General features: G+C 38.6%; 2 protein-coding genes across 2 annotated transcripts in view; both read right to left on the bottom strand.

Annotated features, from left to right (window-relative positions):
• GAN (gigaxonin) overlaps window positions 1-228 on the bottom strand; it is a 30,187-nt gene extending 29,959 nt beyond the window's left edge. The window contains exon 1 of the mRNA XM_010006251.1: window positions 3-228. Within this exon, the coding sequence (XP_010004553.1) occupies window positions 3-228 (226 nt within the window). The remainder of the gene's footprint in view (window positions 1-2) is intronic.
• A 5,019-nt stretch (window positions 229-5,247) lies between these two features.
• BCO1 (beta-carotene oxygenase 1) lies at window positions 5,248-19,459 on the bottom strand. The gene is made up of 11 exons (XM_010006193.1): window positions 19,396-19,459; window positions 16,397-16,525; window positions 14,928-15,057; window positions 12,976-13,123; window positions 11,913-12,060; window positions 10,958-11,178; window positions 9,838-10,095; window positions 8,567-8,669; window positions 7,663-7,757; window positions 6,055-6,166; window positions 5,248-5,420 (listed from the first exon to the last, which is right to left on the bottom strand). The coding sequence occupies exons 1-11, from the start codon at window positions 19,457-19,459 to the stop codon at window positions 5,248-5,250; spliced, it is 1,581 nt and encodes a 526-aa protein (XP_010004495.1).
• Window positions 19,460-22,206: the final 2,747 nt, after the last annotated feature.

Here is a 22,206-nt window from a genome sequence, read left to right as displayed (position 1 = left end):
ACGGCCCGGCGGGCAGGGCACGGCCCGGCAGGCAGGGCACTGTGCTCGGCCAGGCGAGGCCCTGGGCTCAGCATCATCTGCGAGACTTATATCTGTATCTTCTTCTCTTGACCTTAAAACGTAACTGCAAACTGCTCCTTGGGTGTTGATTTTCAAGTGGTTGGTTGGTTGGTTGGTGGGTTGGTTGGTCGGTTGGTTGGTTGGTTGGTTGGCTAGTTGGTTGGTCATTTGGTCGGTTGGTTAGTTGGTCGGTCGGTTGTTCGGCTGGTTGGTTTTCCCCCCGTAAGAGGCGGGGGTGCGAACGATCAGCTTCAGTGTGAAACAAGCTGAGAAAGGCTGCTGGCGGAAATCAGCCTTTTTTTGAGGGGGAAAAAAAATTAAATAAAATGTGTTATTCAGGGCTGTTCACAAGGTTTCAGGTGGCGTATTTAACGTGCTTAATTGCACACGAGGAGGTGCGTTGCTTGCAGCAGCTGCCGCTTCCTTTCCCAGCCCCGGCGCTCGGCACAAGGCCCTGGCACCGGCACAGGTGTCCCCGGAGCTGCCACAGCCACGGCTCCCGGGCTGGGCTTCCTTGGGCTGTGAAACACCCAGCAGGACAAGGGCGTTTGCCAGCGGGCCTGGCCCTGCCGTGGGTCACACCTCCTCTCTGCGTTTCCTGCAGTCAGCCACGTCGAAAATGCGGGGACAACTTCACATTTTCTGCTGGAATTTATCCTCATGCAGTTTGTTGGTGTCTCCAAATCATCTCTAGCTCTAGGAAAAAAAAGAATAAAGGTATTTGGAAATGTCCCCATAGGAAAGAGGAAGGACTGGCTGGCCAAGGCAGCGCTGCCCTTGCCGAGCCGGGCATAGGTTTGTTCTGCAGAGGGGGATCTCAGCAGGGACACCTGCAGGTGCAGACCCCAAGTGCCTGCTGGTGAACTGTCAATAGCTCCGCTTCAGCACCTGTTTACAAGTTCAGCCTTTGCTCAAGTGCTTTCTGACTGCAGAGGGGTCACAAAGAAGTAACCATCCTCGAGGCTGGTTGTGCAGCAGTTACAGAAGCAGAGGTTGTCACACCACATCCTGGTGTGATGGAAGGCCTAAAAACGTGCTAATCTGCATGAAACACCAGTAACTTTGAACCACTTATTATTACACCATACCCATTAAAAAATATTAGAAGGCCACTTCTGCTGGCTGGGGTATAATTATCCAGGGTGTCAAGTATAGGTTGAGGAAGGGCACAATAGATCCAGAAGACGCATCCCCAGCTCTGTTTGAGGGTAATGAAAGCAGAGAGCACCCTGCATCTTGCACTGCTGCTGTTTGGCTTCTTATTAATGCTTTGGTAATTGCTTACCCACAGGAACAGTGGTTTAAATTATTGCAAAAGCTGTCATTGAGTGGCCTGGTTATTTGACAAGAAAAACACTGGTCTGTTTCTGTGCCTCCTGCATAGATTGTTATGCAGGAAAACACAGTTGTATTTCTGGTTTTTAACTCCTCCTAATAAACAATGTTTCTGCTTCCTCCTGCTGCCTATGTGGGCCAATGGGACAAGGCGTAGCAGATGATACTCACTTCCCAGGAACAAATTAATTATTATGCTTTGTTATTTGTTCCATGTAATGAAACACATTGATACAGAAAAAAAAAAAATATTAAAAAAAGACAGCAAACCACCAAACCACTCGACCAATCAGAGGGCCATTTGTAACATCTTTGAAGTAATTATATGTGTGCATAGCCATGGCCTGATTCTCTTGCTCAATTATGGTTTTTTCCTTGAATGTCTATCCTTACTATTTTTATTTGCAGTCACTGAATCTAGATTATTTTTTAAGCCAACTCAATATCCCTATTCATTTTACTGGGCTAATTTATTACTTAAATTGGTGCAAAAGAAGAATCAAAACCTTTCAGGGAAGCAAACCACACCACAGACTCATCACCCTGTGCCATGTTACCACAACAAAAAAAACCCCAACCCACAAGCCTTGCAGCCACTTGGCAAAGCATCTGTGCATTCCCCCATGCAATGGTCAGCCTAGAAATGATACAGTGTATGACCACAGTCAGGGGAAATTTTTATCAGATTACTATTGCAACTGCTAAAAACATTCTTGAACAAATTTGTGATTGGCTGTATGATTTTATCCATATTGTCTCTGACACAGGAGGTTGCTGGGACTGGCAAATCCATGCTTACATCTCTGGTTTTCTCTTCAGGTTGACTACAAACTTGATGCTAATCAAATCCTGTGTAATACTGTCCAAGTGAATTTGGCACACTTTGTTTGAAAAGTCATACCCAAGACAAGTTCTCATAATTTATCTTATGCAGGATTTCTGCATGAACATAACACCTTTGCTTTCTTAGACTGCAGATTGTTTTTGTGATTAATATTCTCCTGTAATATAATCTCTGCCAGTAAGAATTAGCTCCTCAGAAGTCAAGTAACTCCTCTATCCAAACTCATGATCATCCAAAATCACAACACCGAGTTCTATGCAAGAACTTCTGGAGGTGAACTCTTAGTAGGAGATCTAAAATAATGGTTAGAATTTAAATTCATTAACACCTTATAATTCCAAAATTATCTGTGGAACTTGTTAAATCCAAACATTTTCAGATTAAAAAAAACAACAACACAGCTGGTAACTTGCCTGTATCAGAAGTCAGTCTTCCACCCCAGTACTGGTTCCATATTACTTACTAAACTGGATCTTTGTTTCTTCTTTAGAAGATAAAGTTCTTTTAAATAGTAGTGGTAACGTCCCTTGAAAACACTGAAGAGGCCTATTTCTACAGACTCACCTTACTGAAGTGTTTATTTTAATTTTACAGAATATATAAACATTTGAATGCCCAAAACTGCCTATTTTAACTCTAGATCTGATCACAATGACTTTTTTTTCTTTTCTTTTATAGTTTGTATAATAACATATCAGCCTGTATATTCTTTATACTTACAAACTGCAAAGACTTAAGCAGAGAAAGAGAAGTCTGGTTGTTAAAGAGCAAACAGGAACAGTGGATGATATTGGTTCAATTCCTGCTCTGCTGTAAACATCTGATGTAATCATGACAAGTCACCAGAGCCCAGATTCTCATGTGATGGGGAGACAGCAGATGACAATTATTTCATTCTGTTTCCTACCTGTAAAACACAGTGAGCAGCAGGGACGCTGTGAGAGTGCATATATAAAAGGGTGAGAGCTACCTGAGTACTGTGGTGATACACACAGACCAGATGCACAGATAAATTGGATGGATGTACACCTGGTTTTCTCCATTTTTAAAGATGCATCCAACAGCAAAGGTATATACAATGAGAAAACACAATTCAAAGAAAAATAGCTCTCACTAAAGGAAAAGTCAAGGCCCCAAATCAGAAAACAGAAATACACTCAGAGGATGAGGAAATGCCAGATACTATTTGCAATATTAATAAATACTGCATTTATGTTTGTCTTTACACAGTGTAATAATCTAATTACATGAAATGCCATGTCAGATATTCTACTCAAAATTTAAACACAAAGTGCTTGTGGTGGGTTGACCCTGGCTGGACACCAGGTGCCCACCAAAGCTGCTCTATCACTCCCCTCCTCAGCTGGATAGGGGAGAAAGAATATTAGGAAAGGCTCATGGGTTGAGGTAAGGACAGGGAGGAATTGTTCACCAATTTTCATGGGCAAACCAGACTTGACTTGGGGAATAAATGATTTATTACCAATAATTACCAAATCAGAGAAGCATAATGAGAAAAAAAATGAAGTCTGAAGAAGACCTTCCCCTCACACCTGCCTTCTTCTTGGACTTAACTTCATTCCCAGATTCTCTGCCTCCTCCCCACCAGCAGCACAGGGGGACAGGGATGGGGTGTATGGTCAGTTCATCTCTGGTCATATCTTGCTGCTCCTTCCTCTTCACGGGGAGGACTCCTCATGCTCTTCTGCTCCAGCATGGGGTCTCTCCCACGGGAGATAGTCCTCCATGAACTTCACCAGCATGAGTCCTTCCCATGGGGAACAGTTCTTCATGAACTGCTCCAGCATGTATCCCTTCCATCCTCTCCACAGGGTGCAGTCCTTCAGGAGCAGACTCCTCCTGCATGGGTCCCCCATGAAGCCAAAAGTCCTGCCAGCAAATCTGCTCCAGTGTGGGTTCCTCCCTCCACAGGCCTATAGGTTGTTCCAGAAGCCTGCTCCAGCATAGGCTTCACATGGGGCTGTAGCTTCCTTCAGGCATGGGGTGCTCCATGGGGTGCTGGTGGGTATCTGCTCCACCATGGTTTTCACCACAGGCTGCAGGGCAACTGTTGCTCCAGTGCCTTGAGCACCTCCTCCCCTCCTTCTTCACTGACCTTGGTGTCTGCAGAGCTGTTTCTCTCGTCTCTCTGGCTGCAATTGCTGTTGTGCAGCAACTTCTTCCCCTTCTTAAATATGTTATCACAGAGATGCTACCACCATGTCCTGGAGCTGGCTGGCATTGGTTCTGTTGGACATGGAGGGAGCTTCTAGCAGCTTCTCACAGAAGTCAGTCAGACCCAATACAGTGCTTAAGATTAAATAGCACTAAAATACAATTGAATGCTACATAAAACCATAGATGCCACTTCAAGTTACTTAGTCTTGTCAACATAAAAGGGAAAAAACACACCATGAAATTATTAACAAAGCAGGTGGTTTTTTTGTTTCTGAATCAGGAAGCTGTAGCACCTCAATGTCATACTTTGGTTATGGTTCAAGAAGAGTTCAAGAAATCAAGCACCAAGAGAATGCATTGCCATGAACTATTAGAATCATAGCAGATAGTTTATAGTGAGGTTTTCTGGCAGGAGGCAGCTTTCACCATCAGCTGCAGTCTTGAAACCATCCATCAAAGTTACATGACCTGCAGTCATATGTGACTCATGCCATGCATCACCCTATAAATAAAGTACTTCATTTGTTCAGAAAGCTATATTCTATTCATATAAAATATTTCTTGTTACCTTTGTCTGCCATTCCCTGCCCCAGGAATTGTATACAACATTAGCACTTAATCCTGATCATTCTTCTTTTCCAAGTGTGGACAAGTTGTGTGTACCTTATTTGTAGTAGAAGTTATTGCTATCTCTTAGAAGATATTATATAGAGAGATTGGAGAGATTATATTTAGTAATATATTGTCATAAGATAAGGTTATTCCTGAATTGTATTATCCCACATTCATTTGAAGGTTGTCTCAGTCTGTGTAAGAGGATAAATAACATTTTATTCAGTTTCAGCCTTCAAGTCTTTCTCTGGTATAAACATTCCATGCAAGTCCAGATGCAATTCTACATCTACTGTGGCTCGGCCCAATTCTTTGAATGTTTTAGCATCCAAGACAAGTAGGAAGGGTTCTTTCTTTGGATCTGACATCACCACACAGGTCAGAACAATGCCTGTGACATAGAAATGGAGAATTAGAAGCACATAATAGTTACACCAAGCAGAAAAAATAATGCTGTGAGAATTTTTAGGACACAAACTGAAAGTGCTCGGTCAGTCAAGAACTCTACTGAAGGTGCTAAAGAACTAATGATGCTTCTCTTCTGTGCTTTTTTCTGGTCTGCCTTCAGATCAGTGGGAAGGAAAAAAAACAAACTAACACTGAAATGTGTGTCTGGCAGCATTGGGACTCATCATTTCAGCTATTTGTCATTGGTCTTTGCAAGCAGGCACCTGAGAACAGAACTGGATTGAAAACATGCAATGCCACTTCATGTTGTCTTCTGTAACAACACTGACTTCCTACACCTTCAGCTGCTCCAAACTATTGATAAACTCAGCTTCAGGTCACCCTCTGGAAAGTCCTAAGCATTGTTTTTATTGTCTATGGCTACCTTAGCACATTACACAAGCTGATTTTAGTCTATTGTTGCTCTGCTTTTTGTCTGCAGGAGTAAAATGTCTGATTTTAATCTCAAGTGGCAGCATCAACCCAACTTTCTTGTTATGACTAAAAACAATGAAACTTGTGAGACTTAATGCAAAACTCATGCAATCCCAGCTTTCAGAATGTTGTCATCATTTTACCATCATCCTCTTCTCTTGCATCAGGGCTGGGAACGAAAATGGGCTCAGATGGCCAGCAGTGGTCCTCTCCCCAGTGGAGCATTTCCTTTGTGTGGGTATTAAACTTTGCAATCTAAATTGTTGTGACCAGAAAAGAAAAAAGTCAGTGACCCAGACAGTGGTTTATTCCAAACACACAACATGAGCAGCCTGCTGGCAGGGGGGCCAATGCAACAAATTAAGAAGCAACAGGGCACGTGTCATCACAAGAAAAACACACCTGGAAAATGTCATATGCAGTGGCTGCATAATCACACTAAGTCCTTTTAATTTCATTTCATTAGATTACAATTGCATCTTTCAATTATGGGCTGTAAGCATTTCACAAATACTAAAAGATCATGGAAGAACCTTCACTACAGAAGGTGCCCTCACTACACAGAGGGAGGGTCCAAGGCCCAGAACATTTACGTCACTTGCGTCAAATCACTGCGGTGCTGCAGTAAAACAGGAAACAGGATTTCAACCTCCTGCTTTCTTATCCTGTGAATTATCTTCCTTTTACTGTGACCTCAATATTTCTCAAGGCCTTCTTTTGTTAAGTAGGGTATATATGCCAGAGCAAAGGCTATTAATAGTGGTATGTAAAGATGAAACCAATGGGGCAAGAATTCCATACAGATAGTGGTATTTACTGAAGGGAGTAGAGATTTTCCCATCACTAATGGGACAAGTGCTTGGGCAAACCAAGCACCAGTGGGGATGGCATTCTCAGTTCAGTTCTGTTAAGGCTTTTTCTCTACTCATACAGATGCAGTTTTAGTCTTTTCCCTTTTTTCCCCTTTTTTGACTAAATTAAAAAAAAACAACATGTTTCCACAGAAATGAAACTGTTTGAATTACTGGAGGAAGAATTAGGAAGAATTCTCCTTTCTAACTAAGATGACAGCAGTTTTGCTGGCAAATTTGACCTAAGGTTTATACATGGTAGTGGTTGTGCCTGCATTCATTGAAGAGCAACTGATGTGAAACAAAAAAAATTCTGACAGCATTTTTTATTATATTTAAGTCAAGCAGGATTATCTACACTGCAAATGACAAACTTGCAGATTTGTTTGAGGTACTGTCAGGTGTTCTGCAATAAATTTTCTTGCATCATGCAGAAATCCAGCTTAATTTTGTAATCAGTTGTGGTAATTATATACCAGAACCTACAGTGAATTCAATTTGTGCTGCCTTATAGTCACAGAACAAGAATGACAAAAAATCAGTTTGCCTGTACAATACACTTACTTTTAACTATTTGTACTTTTCTTCTTAATCTGTTCGTACTCTAGGCTGTTTCCAGAGAAGCTGGCATCATGCATACACAAATAAAGCATTTGCTGTCCTCCAATACACAACTAGCTAGAAAAATATAAATGTTTCTGAAAAACTGAAGCTTTAACTTGATGTTGAAAAAAACAAGTTTAGTTTCTGGCCTTAGAACCATACTCTGAATTTGCACATCTGAATGCAGGTCAGGCTGTATTATGGGCCAAACTACTAAAGTGTGGTCTGCTTACAGCTGCTTACATTTGAATTGTTTTCTATAAATACAGTTCTTGACTTTGTAAACGTTAATTATACCTTTGTAGGAACTGGACTCCACTGGACTTCTGTTGCATAGACATACTTGTATTTTTTGCCATTATAGTCATAGTTGATGCGAGGCAGTTCTATCCCTGGGCAAAAGAAAGTTCAAGACTTGGGAACAAGAGAAGAAAAATAACTCAAATCTACTTTTGTATATGTCAGTCCTCAGGGAGTTTTGCATGTGTTGCATGGATTTTGTGTGTCTGAATTTCTGAAAAGCTGAAGATGGATATTAACAGAACATAATTAAGCCAGATTGTTAGTTAAAAAATGACAGTTTTTAATTCTTAGGGATTCATTATCCTAGAACTTATGAGGGTTTTTTTTTCAGTTGTCTGTTTTTTTCTTCCTTCATAAAGACATGAGTTGTGAACATCTGAGATACAATTGGAGGTTACCATTCTAATATATTACTTCTGCTTTAGGTAAATATATATTCTTTACATATTCCTGTTATTATCCCCTGAAAAAACGTTTAAAAATCCACTTCCAAGGAGAATCTTTATGAAATACAACAATAATGAAGTTACTTTTTATAACAAACCTATTTAATTAAAAGTAATCTTGTAACAGGTAGATTTGCAAGCCATATTAACAGCTGCAAGATCAGACACGGGTTCCTATGTTAATATAAAACTCGTAACTTCAGACATTTAAAGGATTTCACTCTTGATAAATATATATCTGTGAGGTTCAGGGTCCATGTATTACTGGAGAGACCCAGAGGAGAGAAGTAAATGAGAGAAGGATGTTGTCAATATCTACACTAAGCATATTAATTTAAAATGTCATTTCTCTTAGCTTTATAAAGATCTTACATATATAACCAGCTATTAAGCATTATTACAATGTACCTGTGTGTGCCTAAGAACATATTTGGGATTATAACACATCTTACCTTGACATAGTATTTCAGGTTGGCAATAGATGCTGCCATCTCTCTCTTTTACAGCAGTTGCAGTAGATGGAATGGTGACTAAATTAGAACCTACTTCTGCGTCCTGAAAAAGACATATGCTGAAAATGGAATGGTTCTCTAAGAGTGTGCTTCTGATTTAGATCTTTCATCAGGTTTGATATTAACGTAGACAAATCTGGGATGAAACAAATAATCCACCCTGAAGAAGTTCAGTCTTAGGGTATTTATCTTGTAACATTAGATTCTGACACTTCGTTAGAAATCTTGTTATCCTCAGAGGATTTTAATATATCATAGTGTAATCATTCTGAATCACACTGAGCCTTTAGAAAGGTTTAGATAGACATGGCTATGTTCCAGAAGTGCAATAAATGGATTACATAGCCTGTGAATTTAATTAATGAAGATGGGTTTCAAGGAATTAGGTATCAAATTCTCACTAAAATTCACCAAGGTTAGTTTTTGTACACCTGCTGTAAGTCAAGTGCAAAAATAGATGTAACACACTCTTTGTTTTAAATGCACTATTGCTGAATTCTTAAGATTGCAGGGTAATTTGGGTAGCTGTTGTGATCCAACACATCTTTGATATTGCTGCAGATTGTTTTTGAGACACGAACAAAGCAGCAAGATTCTATGATGCAGAAAGAAAAAAACATTATCCATTCCAAATCTATCAGGCAGAAACTTGCCCAAGTTGCTGTATAAAATCTTCCCTGCAAACAACGATGTGAAGTGATGTTTTAAATGAAACTGAAAGATAAAAATCTTTCCTGTTCCTGGTAAGTCTCACACTTTAATGATATCTTCTAATTTTAATAGAAGTATTGCAACAGTTGGGAACATGCACATATTCTATGTAGGCTTCCAGTAAAGTGTAAGAAACAGATTGTGCAAAAACTCATGCATGCCCTTCCAGTCAACAATCAAGTTGTCAAGCTATCTGCTCATATTTGATAGCATCTTCCAAATAATCTAACTGGTAAGGAAATTGCAAATGCTCTACAGCATTTCCTGTTCTCCATAAAGGATGGTATCAGAACCTAGACCCATGTAACTGTATGTTCAGCTGTTCATTGCCTTTTGTTATAATTCATACACACAACAAAACTCCAGTCCACTTTGTGAATATGTTAAAGAATCAGAAATTTGCATGTAAGGGCTGACAACTAATAAATCATCCATTATTCACATGGGTGTTTTTTAAATTACTGATCAAAGAACAGATTACAAAACCATTTTCTTTCTACCTTGTCATGCTGCAGAGGAACAACAAAGCGTTTACAGGTTGGTATGGAGGTAAGTTTGCTGTTCTTTTCAAAGTCTTTACTCAGGTTTTTTAAATAGAACATATCATACAAGCTGTTGTCTGTATAGGCAATAATATCAAAAACAATGTGGCCATCCTCTTCATAAGCATTTATGTGGTGGAAAAGCACCATGGCATCGGTATAAAACTTGGTGGATACTTCTTTTTTAGTCTTCCTGTCTACAAAGTGAAACCAAGTCTGGAAGATAAGAAACATTATAACTATTAATGATCAGCAAATAGTTATTGAGGAAACTTTTTTCTAATGGTAGCCATCAACATATTGTGTGTTTCTACTAAAGCTTATTAAGAACTCAGGATTTGCTGCTAGGAGACAAGAGGTTACCTGAATACCAAAAAATGCAGGAGTATAATCAATGTGGAAGTGCTTTGAACTCATTTGACTGTTGCAAGTTGCTGTTTGGGCTAGGCTGAGGATTGAAGTACTTTGGTAAAACCTGGAAAAATCCCCTGTTCTATTTTTAAGCTAAATAAATCTGCCTTAGTCCAGGGTCTCTGTAGCACTCTGTTCTGGTGCCCTCTACCCCAGCATGCCCCCCTTACTGATAGCCAGAGCACATGGAAATAAAGTTCTCAGAAAACAGGTTTTTTCCTCAGTTGTCTCTGTGAAAGACTCTCCTTTTGCTGGATGCAGACTTTGCCACCTGTCTGGCTCTCCTTTCTGGTGCAATGGATCCAGAGCAGGTCTCATTCACAAGATACAGTAAGTTTTTTGTTTGGACCAGGAGCAACTGTGTGTGCATTAGGATGCTAGTGTGGTTTTGAATTTCTCTGCTGGCACACAATATTTCTAACAATGCCAAAATCTCCTCTTTCCCAAGCACTTCAGCATCAGATACTTAGTTGTGAAATTTCTGGAGATGGGAGATAGTATTAAAAAAAATACAACTTCCAAAAAAAATAATAATTGTGCAACATGAAAGCTAAGGGTTGAAGAAAAATGAGGGATTGCTGAAATTAAAGGACCAGATGAAAACCAGAACAGTGTGGAAGAGGTTACAGGCCTGGCTGACCCCATTACCCAGCATTAGGAAAAATACCTTATCTTCCTTATGATAGGAAAGGCAGGAAGCCCAGTTCACACCTCGGATATAAGCAGTTGCCATTTTGACAATATCCAGTTTGAATGGCTGCTCAACGAAGACAATGTAATTTTCTGTGATCCCAAAGCTATGGTAGTAGCTTGGGTGGAGCAGGGAGCGAGAAGGGATGGAGCAAACTACTTCCAGGTGTTTAAAACAAGATTTCTTCTTTTCTTTTTCTGAACGTAAATGATAAAAAAAACAACAAATTAGATTTATAATAACTTCCAATCCAATCTTCTGCTTGGTTTTCTCCCATGTATCAAGTAGGAAAGAAGTTTCCTCTCAGTTTTATTTGTATTTTTCTGTTAAGAAAGTGGTTTGTTTCCTCCTGCAGAATTAACATAGAAGTTTGCTTGTGACTGAAACAACACAGTAATATCATAATGACAGATTCTTTATGGCAGACATACCTCATCTTAGTATTTGATTCCAGTGGTTACTGTCTTCAGTGTATTAGGTATTGGTATTATGCTTCCCTATAATCACAGTATCAGCATTTTAAGAGCATTTTCATTTATGAAGAAAATTAATTGTTACTACTTCAAGTTTTATATACTGTCTTTTAAATAAAATTGTTCCAGTTCATCCTCCTGTACATCACAATACAGGGAATGGAAATTCTTCTAAAAGAGTTAATTCTAGTCCTATGCTAAGTAGAATTCTTCTACAGCAAATTCTTCTGAAAGCAATGTTTCATACTGAAATGCCCTGTTTACACAGTATTCAAGGGGAAATCTTTATAACAGGTTCCAACATGCCCAGACAGGCTAAGCAGGTAACATTAAGTTCACACTTAATTAAAATTAAGATAACAAATGCCATCAGTTTCTAGAAGAGCTGTATTACCAATCCTTAGCTTCAGAAGAAAAATTTCTAACAAGTTTCTAGAGAATACTGATACTTGTCTTACCTGGCACAGAGGGAGGAATCTTAAATAGGATGTATTTTGTTTTCCCTTTATCAACTATTGAAGTGCCCATGTTGAGAATATTTCCAGCGCTGTCATAGTGTGGGTGTGAAGTTGCTATATTTACAGCTACATATTTGCTGTAGTCAACCTGGAAAATGATACAATAGGAGGTTTTAGAGATGTGTAAGAGAATTAGAATTTAGCTCAGCTAACACCACAAAACCATCAGCTTTTTAGCACTGGCAGCCTTTTATTGGCACCTTATTTTCAAAAGGCCTTGAAACGTAAACAATTCATCCAAAGGAGTTATGTAGGTACTGAGATGATTTCCTAATTCAAGGTTTAAACAAGTTACAGAATCTGAATTACATCCACCTCTCCCTTTTAAACAAGTTACAGAATCTGAATTACATTGACCTCTCTCGCTTGCAGTCACATAACATAACAGGAGAATTACCTAAAGAAGTGGCTCTGCAAATGCCCATTTCATCCTGAATGCAGTTTAACGGGGCTATGAGTCTAGCAATCTTCTAGAGCAAAAAGATTCCTATTTGATGTAAAGCTTGGAAACTGTACTCAAGCTGTCCTGCATGCTAGAAAAAACCTCTTTGCATAGTTCAATGTCAAGATTCCATTTTAATAATTAAGTAATATCTTGCATAAGGTTCTTGAAAAGTAGTCATATAACTGACCTGCTGAATTGTTAATTATAAAAATCAGTTAATAACTACAGATACATAATCATGGAAATAATCCAAAATAATCATGTTATGATCATGATATGTAGCATTATTCCTTCAGCCTTGCTGGATTATGTACAAAAATATTACCCAAAGCTCAGCTTTTCCCAGACCACCTGGGATTTAATTTTGAACTCATGAGTTCTAAAAAGATGTCGTGTCTTCACTGTTCCACTTTACCGTGATTTCAAAAGTATGGAAAAGTAGAAGAAAAGTGTCTTCACAGTTTTGTGTCCTGCATGTGTTAGAGAATCCTTATGAGTCAGCCTGAACCTGTATTCATGAGCAGATAAGGAACCAGGATGACAGGCAGTCATTTATACCTTTTCTAGGGTCTCCAGAGTCTGCGGATTAATTTTCCTGATGAAGTTAGTCTCACTGGTAGCATAAAAATCATCCCCATTTTTCATAATGTTGATCAGGCAGTTGTCTGTGAACTCAGGAATGGTGTGAGACAAATAGGAGAATGCCCTGTACAGAGGGAAATTTCATATGGGTTCATTAGAGCAGCAGAAGCTCTACTGGCTTTTACCCCCTGGTGGAATAGGACAGGGACTACTTCAATGCCCTTGGCCTGGCTCAGGACACGCATACAACTGTTTTCCATACCAAAATGGGCATCCAGACCCAGCCCTGCCGTCAGCTGCAACATACCCACTGGTTTATCAGGATGGGCCAATTACACACTCTCCTGTGTGCAACTCATGAGAAATGGCCTAATGGTTTCTACCTAAAAGCTGGTAGGTTTCTCAGTGTATCCCTTCATGTAATAGATGGATTCATATACTCCCTGATGGAATATTTTTGTTCCTGGTGTTTTCCATACCACAAATATGATTTCAAAGGGGATCCAAAATCACATACGTGCTTGGCAGTTTTCCTTATTAGTGCAGGATTTTATCATATTCATATGAAGCCAAGACAAAGTTGCTTATATCCCTTTGAACTTTAAAATGCCAGTGTTACCCTGTTACTGCTGGAATAGGGAAGGAAAGATCTTATCTCAGGGTAACAACTGACAACATATCAACTGTCTTGTATTCATTATCCATGCATATGCTCTTACTAGATATCAAATCAAGGTCATTAGAGACAGTTCAGCCAAAAAGAGCTGGGTGAGCCACTTGCATTTGTCAGGGAATAGGGACAGCCAGTTTTGCAAGACAGATGATAACATGAGGATGACTCACATACCGCCCATCATCCTTACTTAACAGTATGAGAACAGCTCCTGCAGTGATCCCAAGTGGTTCTGATTTGAACAGAAGGTTAGCTCAGGCCTATGGATGCAGTCCTTCAAAGTACTGCATTTGAATCAAGAAACTGTTCAAATTTTTCTTCTTTAATCCAGAAGTTTTTCTGGTTGTTTATTAAGTTATTGATGCTTTCCTTCTTTTTGTTCAATAATCTTTTCATTAATTTCTTCCCAACTCCTAACATTTTCCTTTCTGGCTTCAAAACACTTGAAAAAGAAAGTATTTGGATTTTCAAAATTACAACAGAATCTACTTGCAATAGTGAATATAACAGCCAGCATTGTTGATAAAATGAATTTAAAATATTTGCCTTGGAATAACCCATAGAGAGTATATCTCTGGCCATATGTCTTTGTATTTTCATTATTTAGCAAATTTACAAAATTTACAAAACAAATTCTGTATTTGTAAATATGTGTCAAGGGTAAACAGAAAGACAACCGTGTTGGAGGGAGAAGCAGACAGAAGAATCTTTTGGAAAAAAGCACTGCTTACTTGGCAAATATGTTTTTGCATGGATCTGGATAAGCCATAGTCCCAAACTCAGACACCACAATTCGGTTTGCTTCTATATTGCAGTTGTATGTGTCACTTCGGAGATACTTACTTCTGTAGTAAACTTCACCTGACAAAAGCCAAACAAGTTTCAATAACCTTTGACACTCAGTTCTTTAGAAAAGTAGCACAAGTAAAGTCAGAGAAAGTTTCTCAAGCAGATGGCCCTCAGCTAAAAAAATTTGCAATGAAACAGACAACACCACGAAAGCTTTTTCTGGAAGTTTTTTAAGGAACCCAAGACTGCTCCTCTGGCTGCTGAGGTTGTTAACAGTTTGTCTTCCTTGATTCCTTGATTCCCAACAACAATAAAAGAATACTTGGGGACTTGGGAGGGGAAAGAAGGGTTTTGAATAAACTCTTCCAGTAAACCTTTGTAAATATGTGTCAAGGGTAAACAGAAAGACAACCGTGTTGGAGGGAGAAGCAGACAGAAGAATCTTTTGGAAAAAAGCACTGCTTACTTGGCAAATATGTTTTTGCATGGATCTGGATAAGCCATAGTCCCAAACTCAGACACCACAATTCGGTTTGCTTCTATATTGCAGTTGTATGTGTCACTTCGGAGATACTTACTTCTGTAGTAAACTTCACCTGACAAAAGCCAAACAAGTTTCAATAACCTTTGACACTCAGTTCTTTAGAAAAGTAGCACAAGTAAAGTCAGAGAAAGTTTCTCAAGCAGATGGCCCTCAGCTAAAAAAATTTGCAATGAAACAGACAACACCACGAAAGCTTTTTCTGGAAGTTTTTTAAGGAACCCAAGACTGCTCCTCTGGCTGCTGAGGTTGTTAACAGTTTGTCTTCCTTGATTCCCAACACACTTAAAACAATACTTGGGGACTTGGGAGGGGAAAGAAGGGATTTGAATAAACTCTTCCAGTAAACCAAAACAGTCTGTGTAAAAATTTTTGCTGGAAAAAAAGTTATGAGAGAGTAACAAATTGCTGAAAGGAACAAATGTCTATCCTAAACAATTTAATGGATCACTATGCTTGAACTAACTGAGCTCTGTTTGGTTTAGGTAAGCAAAATATACTGATAATTAAAAAAAAACACTGGTCATTTGTAGGTTATTTTGTCAAGGATGTAGACCTGGACAGGCAAGGAGATTCTGCAGTTGCATTAAATGTCTCCATTTAATGAAACACTGAAAAATAAACACAAGGCATGGAGGATGATAAGAGTAAAACCCAGTTATTTTATAGATACATACTTTTTTCAGCAAGAATCTAGGTGTAAAACGTCCTGCTTCACACTGTAAAACAGCTGAACTGATAGAGAATGCTTGAACTGAAAACAAAAAATGAAGCTGTTTTGGATAGAGTAGCTGCCTGTCTTCCCTCCATAAGGATGACAAGCAGGAGCACTGCTTGTAGGGGTGTCAAGTGTACAGAAGTGAGGTTTGGTATGTGAAGTGACACACTGGCCCAGTTTCTCTCCTGGCAGATCTTTTAGCTGCAACCAAATCTTCAAAGGGGAATTTAGTCTTCCCTGAAACTAGGTTGTTCATCCACAACAGAAAAACCTCTGGATATTACAGTACTTTTGGTTGATCCAGTTTGAAACAATAGATGTTTTTCTTCCTCTGGGTGGATAGCAAAGGCTGCCCTGCAGTGACCTGCTCAGGGCTGGATGCAGGCTGTCCTGCAGTGCAGATAATATTGAACTTGGACACTCTGGAAATAAGGACAACACAATCTGTCTGTGATAAGGACTCCGCAGAGATAGTGCTGCTGCTGTTGCAGAGAGGGAGGTGTGAGTGTGTCTGGAGAGATCTTCCCCAAACCAGTTACCACCTCCCCACACATGCCACTCTGCAGATTAAACCTGCAGCATTCTAACACTGTCCAAACTCAGATCAGAATTAGCAATGTAAGGTACTGAGATCTGGGTTGCTCAGCTTTTTCTCATCTGATGTGCAACAACTTACCATTTTTGAATGTGAAGCTGTGCAGCAGAGCCAAGCCATCAAACCAGTGGTTGTACTTCATGTCCCCTACGGTGTGCATCCCTGGGCCATTTCGGAGCAGTGTCCCTTGCAACCAAGGGGGCAAGTGGCCTATAAACAAAAAAGGAGATACCAGAATCCATTCAGGTAGCTGAGGGGCAAGTTACATGACAATTTTCCTAAGGGCATAGGCTTTGTACAGGCAGACAGGCTATGAGTGTAAGTCAAGATTTGTAATAGCATATAATTTTGTTGGAGTATGTTAAATAAAATATGATCTACTTGAAAATGTGGTCCTACTAATATACTGCATGAGATTACTATAAGAAGATGAGATTGCTGGAATGTAATTTTCTAAATACCAGGAAGCAATTTAAGTTGGACCTTACTTGCACTCGGATTTTAAAGTGATAATTTTAAACACTTTTACTCATGCTAGAAAAAGCTAGACCTTATCAGAAACAAACATATTTTATAGGTTATATGACTAGCATTGGTTTTCAGTACATCCATTTAAATTTTGGGCTAAATTAATTCCAGTAAAAACTTCATTAATTAAATTACACAGCATAATGTAGTGTCATTCTGGGAGTGCTTTTGTGACACCAGTCAGAATATTGATGTTTTGAACACAAATAAAGGGTAGAAATAAGTCGTGTTGAGGTTTGAATAAGAAATATTCCTCATCAAATCCCTGCAAGAAATGTATTGCCTACCATGTGACACACAGAGTAACAACAATTAAAGAATGTCATTAGGGTTAAGGAGTTGTAGAAAAGTATATCAGATATTAAACTAAAAACTTCACTTGCTTTTTTGTGTATATGCCTCCTGTGAGAACATTTAAGATCCCAGACTACTTTTCCACACACTTCCTGCACTGAACATTGTCTCTGCATAAAAAGCTTTTCAGAAATTTTAATTCACCTTATCATTTAGTTTGTGAATATGTCGACACACTTTCTCCCTTTACAACAGATAGAAATGTTCTCCTACAGGATTACTCCATTTTATCAAAGCTGATGCAATTGCAGAGAGGTTACAATTGTTTTGCTGAAAGACTCCCTGAAATCCTAGAGGGACTTTGGCCACTTTCTAAGAGAATATTCACTGAAATTGGAGCTTTTTAGGTAAGGATGACAAGGACAATTGCCATTTCTTCAAACAAATTATACCAGGAACACAAGGAAAAAAACATAAAAATGCAAAGGAAAGATAGGGATTAAATGTCATTTATACCTAAAATATATCCCCAGTCAGGCTAATCAACTAGTACCACAAAACTCACACAGCTTCATTAGGGTCCCTGTTCTGGGATCCATGAGGAAGTTAAAAAAATGTAGACACAATGGATGAACTTTCATAATAATAATCATTATTAATATTACTACATTCTGGAAAAGCCTTGAAAACAAAACCTCACTTGCCTTTCTAATACAAGAAATTCCAACGCAATAATTAATAGAGGTAATTGCACAAAACTTAAGCAATTAAAAATAGTGAGAAGACAGTGAGGAATAATTCAGTGTCATTTCTGGCATAATTCTAGCATGAAAAGCATGGAGAAAATGGTCATCTTGTGAGATTTTTGGATGGAAGTTCTTCTTAGTGGGAATTAAAAATTTCTGTAAATCACACTGGGTACCAATCAGCAACCTAAAGTGCTCAAAGAACTTTAAAAATCTGGACCTTGTATCTTTTCTGCTTCATACTTTTATCTGAAGTGGAAATAATGATACTTTTCTGTACCACATGAGGACAAAAGTGACACAGTAAAGGATCAAAATATTTGGAAGTTTATAAACTCCTGTAGCAGCAGAGACTCATGCAATCACTTGGCTGTGCAGTGTTTAGAAGAGCACGGGTTAAATCACGGCTGATGTTAGAAATATGGGGTCATATATATGATGTACATGTTGCACAACAAGGAGCCAAAATAGTAGCAGAGCTCAGGGATAGCAAAATATTTGAAGAGGCTAAGGTTCTCTTTAGTTTTCATAACTGGTCAATATTGAATCATCATTCCCAATGAAGGAATATTTTGTGTACATAAATTTGTTTACTAAGATGTACAGTCTTTGTTCAAATAAACCATTCTGTAACACAGCTCAGGTGTGATAAATGGGTTGTTTGCAGACAACTTCAAACGTTTCAGCACATAAAACCACCACAAATTATAACAAAACACTTTATTTGTCTTCAAACAAAATCTTTTCCAATTCAGCCACCAAACTTATCAACAAAGTCATGCAAGTTTTAATTGTCATCTTTTTAACTGTTGTACTTGGGAGGTGACTTTAAAATCGGTATTAGATGCCTACTATTTCTTGGACTACCTAATTAGAAAGGCAGCATGGATTTACAACTGCAACAAACCTCTTCTATAGCTGTAAAGTAAACAAAGCAGTAAAGACAACAGATTGATCAAGCATTCATCCCTCGAGGGCCACTTTAAACTGTCTTGCTGAAGGATACTCCGCTTGTTTAGCTGGATGAAATTCGGAACCCTCTTTTTAAAGGCACACGGTAGCATCCATTATTGCTGCTTTTCTGCTCAGAAATAGTGTTGCTGAAGACCCTCAACTCGAGTAACTCTCTCCAGGAGGCAAGGAAAAATGTGAGCAGACAGCAGGAGAGTAGGGAATGGTTACAGAGAAGAGAAACCGAAAGCCTGAGCAGAGCCATGGGGGAGGGGGAGGTCAGCAGATTAAATCCCACTTTGTCCCTCACCACCGATTTCAGCGAATCCTGTTCAAACAGACTCTTTTGAAAAGTACACAGAAATGCCCATGAAGTGAGGAAAATCCCACAGTCAGGACACAAACGTTATCGGAGGTCAGTGCTTTAAACAAGATACACTAACGTTTCTCACTTTCCCCCTTGCCCTTTTCGGTGCTGTCTTGGGTGAACAAGTGTTTCAGTGCTACGTACTTGAAAAATGCAAAGTAACTGCACGTATTAGAACATTTTCTTTCACTTACCTTGCACCTCAGCTTTTATGGGCTCTGGATGTTCTTCTTTATTTCTACCGAATATTGTGTCCATGTCTCTGATAATAAACAGCTTCTGTGTCCTCTCCCCTTGGCTCCTGCTGCCGTAGTGGTTCCCTCCTCTCTGGGCTCAGAACAGCTCTTTGCTGTTACATATAAAAGTAAGGTCAAAGTGCAACGGGAGCTAGTGGCTGGTGGTTTATAGATTGACAATTTTGTAATAGCTGGTTGTTAATCCCCAGCACATAAACTACAGTTCTTGCACATTCTCATTAAAATTAACTCTTTATCTGGTTCAAAGGAGAAGTAAGAAAAATGCGACTCGCTTTTTTTGCTCCTTGTGAGCCCTTCTGAAGCAGCCAGGCATGCTCAGGAGTCATGTAGAATGAAATTGTAACATCACCTTCAGCATTTCAGATAAAATTTTAGACATAAGGGTGCTTGTCCTGTTCGGCAGAAGGGGAGAGGGAAAATAAAATAATTCTCTACTCACTGTTCTAAATTTGGCTCTTTGGAAAAGGCAAACATTTTAGAGCAGGGTGTTCATCCTTTTCTTTCCATTCTGGGAAATATAACCTGGGCCATTCAATTAATTAGCCAAATATCATCACTGAATAGTCATGTGCTGTATTTCTTTATATACAAGCTGTTCCAGAGTGAAGTGAGTGGCATATCTTTGAATTATATGTCTTTTCACAAATAATCACTATAACATATTCTCCCATATGTGACCTGTATCCACTCCACAAAGAGTGTGGCAGAAAACATTACAAATAAGGGGGATTTTCTTGCTTTTTTTCCTAGATAAGGTACTTAACTGAGTTCAGTGTTGTTAATTTTAAAATCCTCGAGGAGAAGAATTATTTCAATATAAAGCATGTGATCACAGAGCAAATCATAGGCTCCATTGAACATGAAGGATGAAAAGATTCTTTGCACAATTATATATTTTGCAATTTCATAGAAGGCTATCTTACATTCCAATTTTTTCAGCTAAATGACCATTGTCCCCAGAATGTTTTAACAACAGCTTTTAAGGCTGACCGATCTTTTAAAAACATATGTATTTATTTTATTTGAAAAACAATTTGTGCTGCACTTGACAGCTCTGACACACCTGTTATACACATACCCTCTCTTCCTAACCTGTTGTCTGTCTGATGGCCTGTCTTCACATGGGGAGTTCACCAAGACACCATGCCCTGGAAAAGCACTGACAGAAGCAGGTGATAAAATAAAAAAACAGATTAAAAAAGAAAATATGTGGGGTTTGTTGGAGTCAGTAGTATTAATAAAGAAACAGCAGGATTGAACCAGAAAACTGTGGGAGATGAAGGGTATCAAAATACACATCTGCAGATGTATATACATAAACATACAGGCATACAGATTACATGCATATATGTGGGAGTGTGTGTGCATTGAGAAGTTGACTTACTTGTATACAAAAAGCCAAGTGAGGGATTTTTCAGCAACTTGAGAGACAGAAAAGGATCTGGCAAAAAAACAAAGCCATCTAACTCCACTTCCACTAAGTCACAGGGCCATTTTCTCTGTCCATAATGTTCAGCTCTGCTTTAATGTGTTCTTTTCGGCATAGCTGCACCCATTTATGTGGCCACAGCTCTTAATGCTGCAGTTTTAATTATCTGCCCTGTAAGTGGTCTAATCTGTAGCAGTACTAATAAGATTTCCATAGAGCATGCAAGCAATAAAAAAGATTAATTCAAGCCACTTTTGCCCTTCTCCACCATGGGCGTTCATATAGTTTAAGGTTCAGCCAAGATGAGATAATTGGAAGCCTTGTTAAAAGTGGTTTGAATGGAAGAGCAAGGAGCTGCAGATATTCAACAGCTTTTGAAATAAAACTGGATGTATTTTGGTAGCTAATTTCAGGTGTTTGTGCCTGAAAGTCTTGTCTCCTATTTTGTACAATTTAAATAAGGAGGTCTTGCAAAGTTTATTTTCCCTTGTCACTTTCTTTTCCTTTAAAACACTTATTTTTTTTTGTTCGCTGTTTTTTGTTTGTTGTTTGTTTGTGGTTTTTTCATTGTTATTCTATGATTTCCCAAGGCAAGGGAGCTGGGTAACTAAATTTCTAGTAGAACAGTAACGTAATTTCCACGTGTCTACCTTTGTACTCTTGGTTCACTTACACAAGAAGCAAATAATTGCCTTCTAAATGAGAGTTAGCAATAGTATTCCCCTTATCTCTATATTGAGGTATACTCAATATATTTAATCTACTTTAATCTCAAATTTTCTCTTATAAAATTAGAGTTCTAATTAAAGCCCATTAACAAAGGTCAGATCACCTGAATATGGCTTTAAACTCTGCTAAGAACTTTCAACTATCAGTTGTTGGCTATTATTACCAAACAAAGACTCGAAGAGTCAAACAGACACAAACTTAAAAGAGTTCTTGCTGAAATCCCACCAGTTGCTATCTCACTACACCAGAGATACAAGTTCTAATCTTTGTTAAATACTGTCATATTGACATGATCTCATTTCAAGAGAAATGCCACCAGACTATCTCAAAATACTTCTTCTGAACTGTCCAAGTACAAACGCAGGCACAAACTACTAATCTGGTTTGTTCAGATTTAATCTATTATTCTGACCAGTTTTTGTCTCATTGAAAACAATTTTGATACCGGTTTGATCAGTCTTGTTTGGATCAAAATAATGATTTTTGTGATATTTAAATTTTTTTATGAGGCTTTAATTTTTTGTGACATTTTGGTGAGATTTCACTATTTATTTTGATTTTTAAAAATAGTTTTCTTTTACTACAGCCAT

The sequence above is a fragment of the Chaetura pelagica genome, unplaced genomic scaffold (genome assembly GCF_000747805.2).
Source record: "Chaetura pelagica isolate M959 unplaced genomic scaffold, ChaPel_1.0 scaffold139, whole genome shotgun sequence".
Taxonomy (NCBI): domain Eukaryota; kingdom Metazoa; phylum Chordata; class Aves; order Apodiformes; family Apodidae; genus Chaetura; species Chaetura pelagica.
The sequence above is the reverse complement of the archived record's forward strand: the minus strand, read 5'-3'. Positions and strand labels throughout refer to the sequence as shown.

Excerpts from the sequence above, each read along its gene's own strand:
- BCO1 (XM_010006193.1), bottom strand. The coding sequence starts at position 19,459 with ATGGACACAATATTCGGTAGAAATAAAGAAGAACATCCAGAGCCCATA. Across the intron at positions 15,058-16,396 it reads CAGCTTCACATTCAAAAATG|GTGAAGTTTACTACAGAAGT; the intron begins GTAAGTTGTTGC and ends GGCTTTTGTCAG. Across the intron at positions 5,421-6,054 it reads TGCAAGAGAAGAGGATGATG|GCATTGTTCTGACCTGTGTG; the intron begins GTAAAATGATGA and ends TCTATGTCACAG.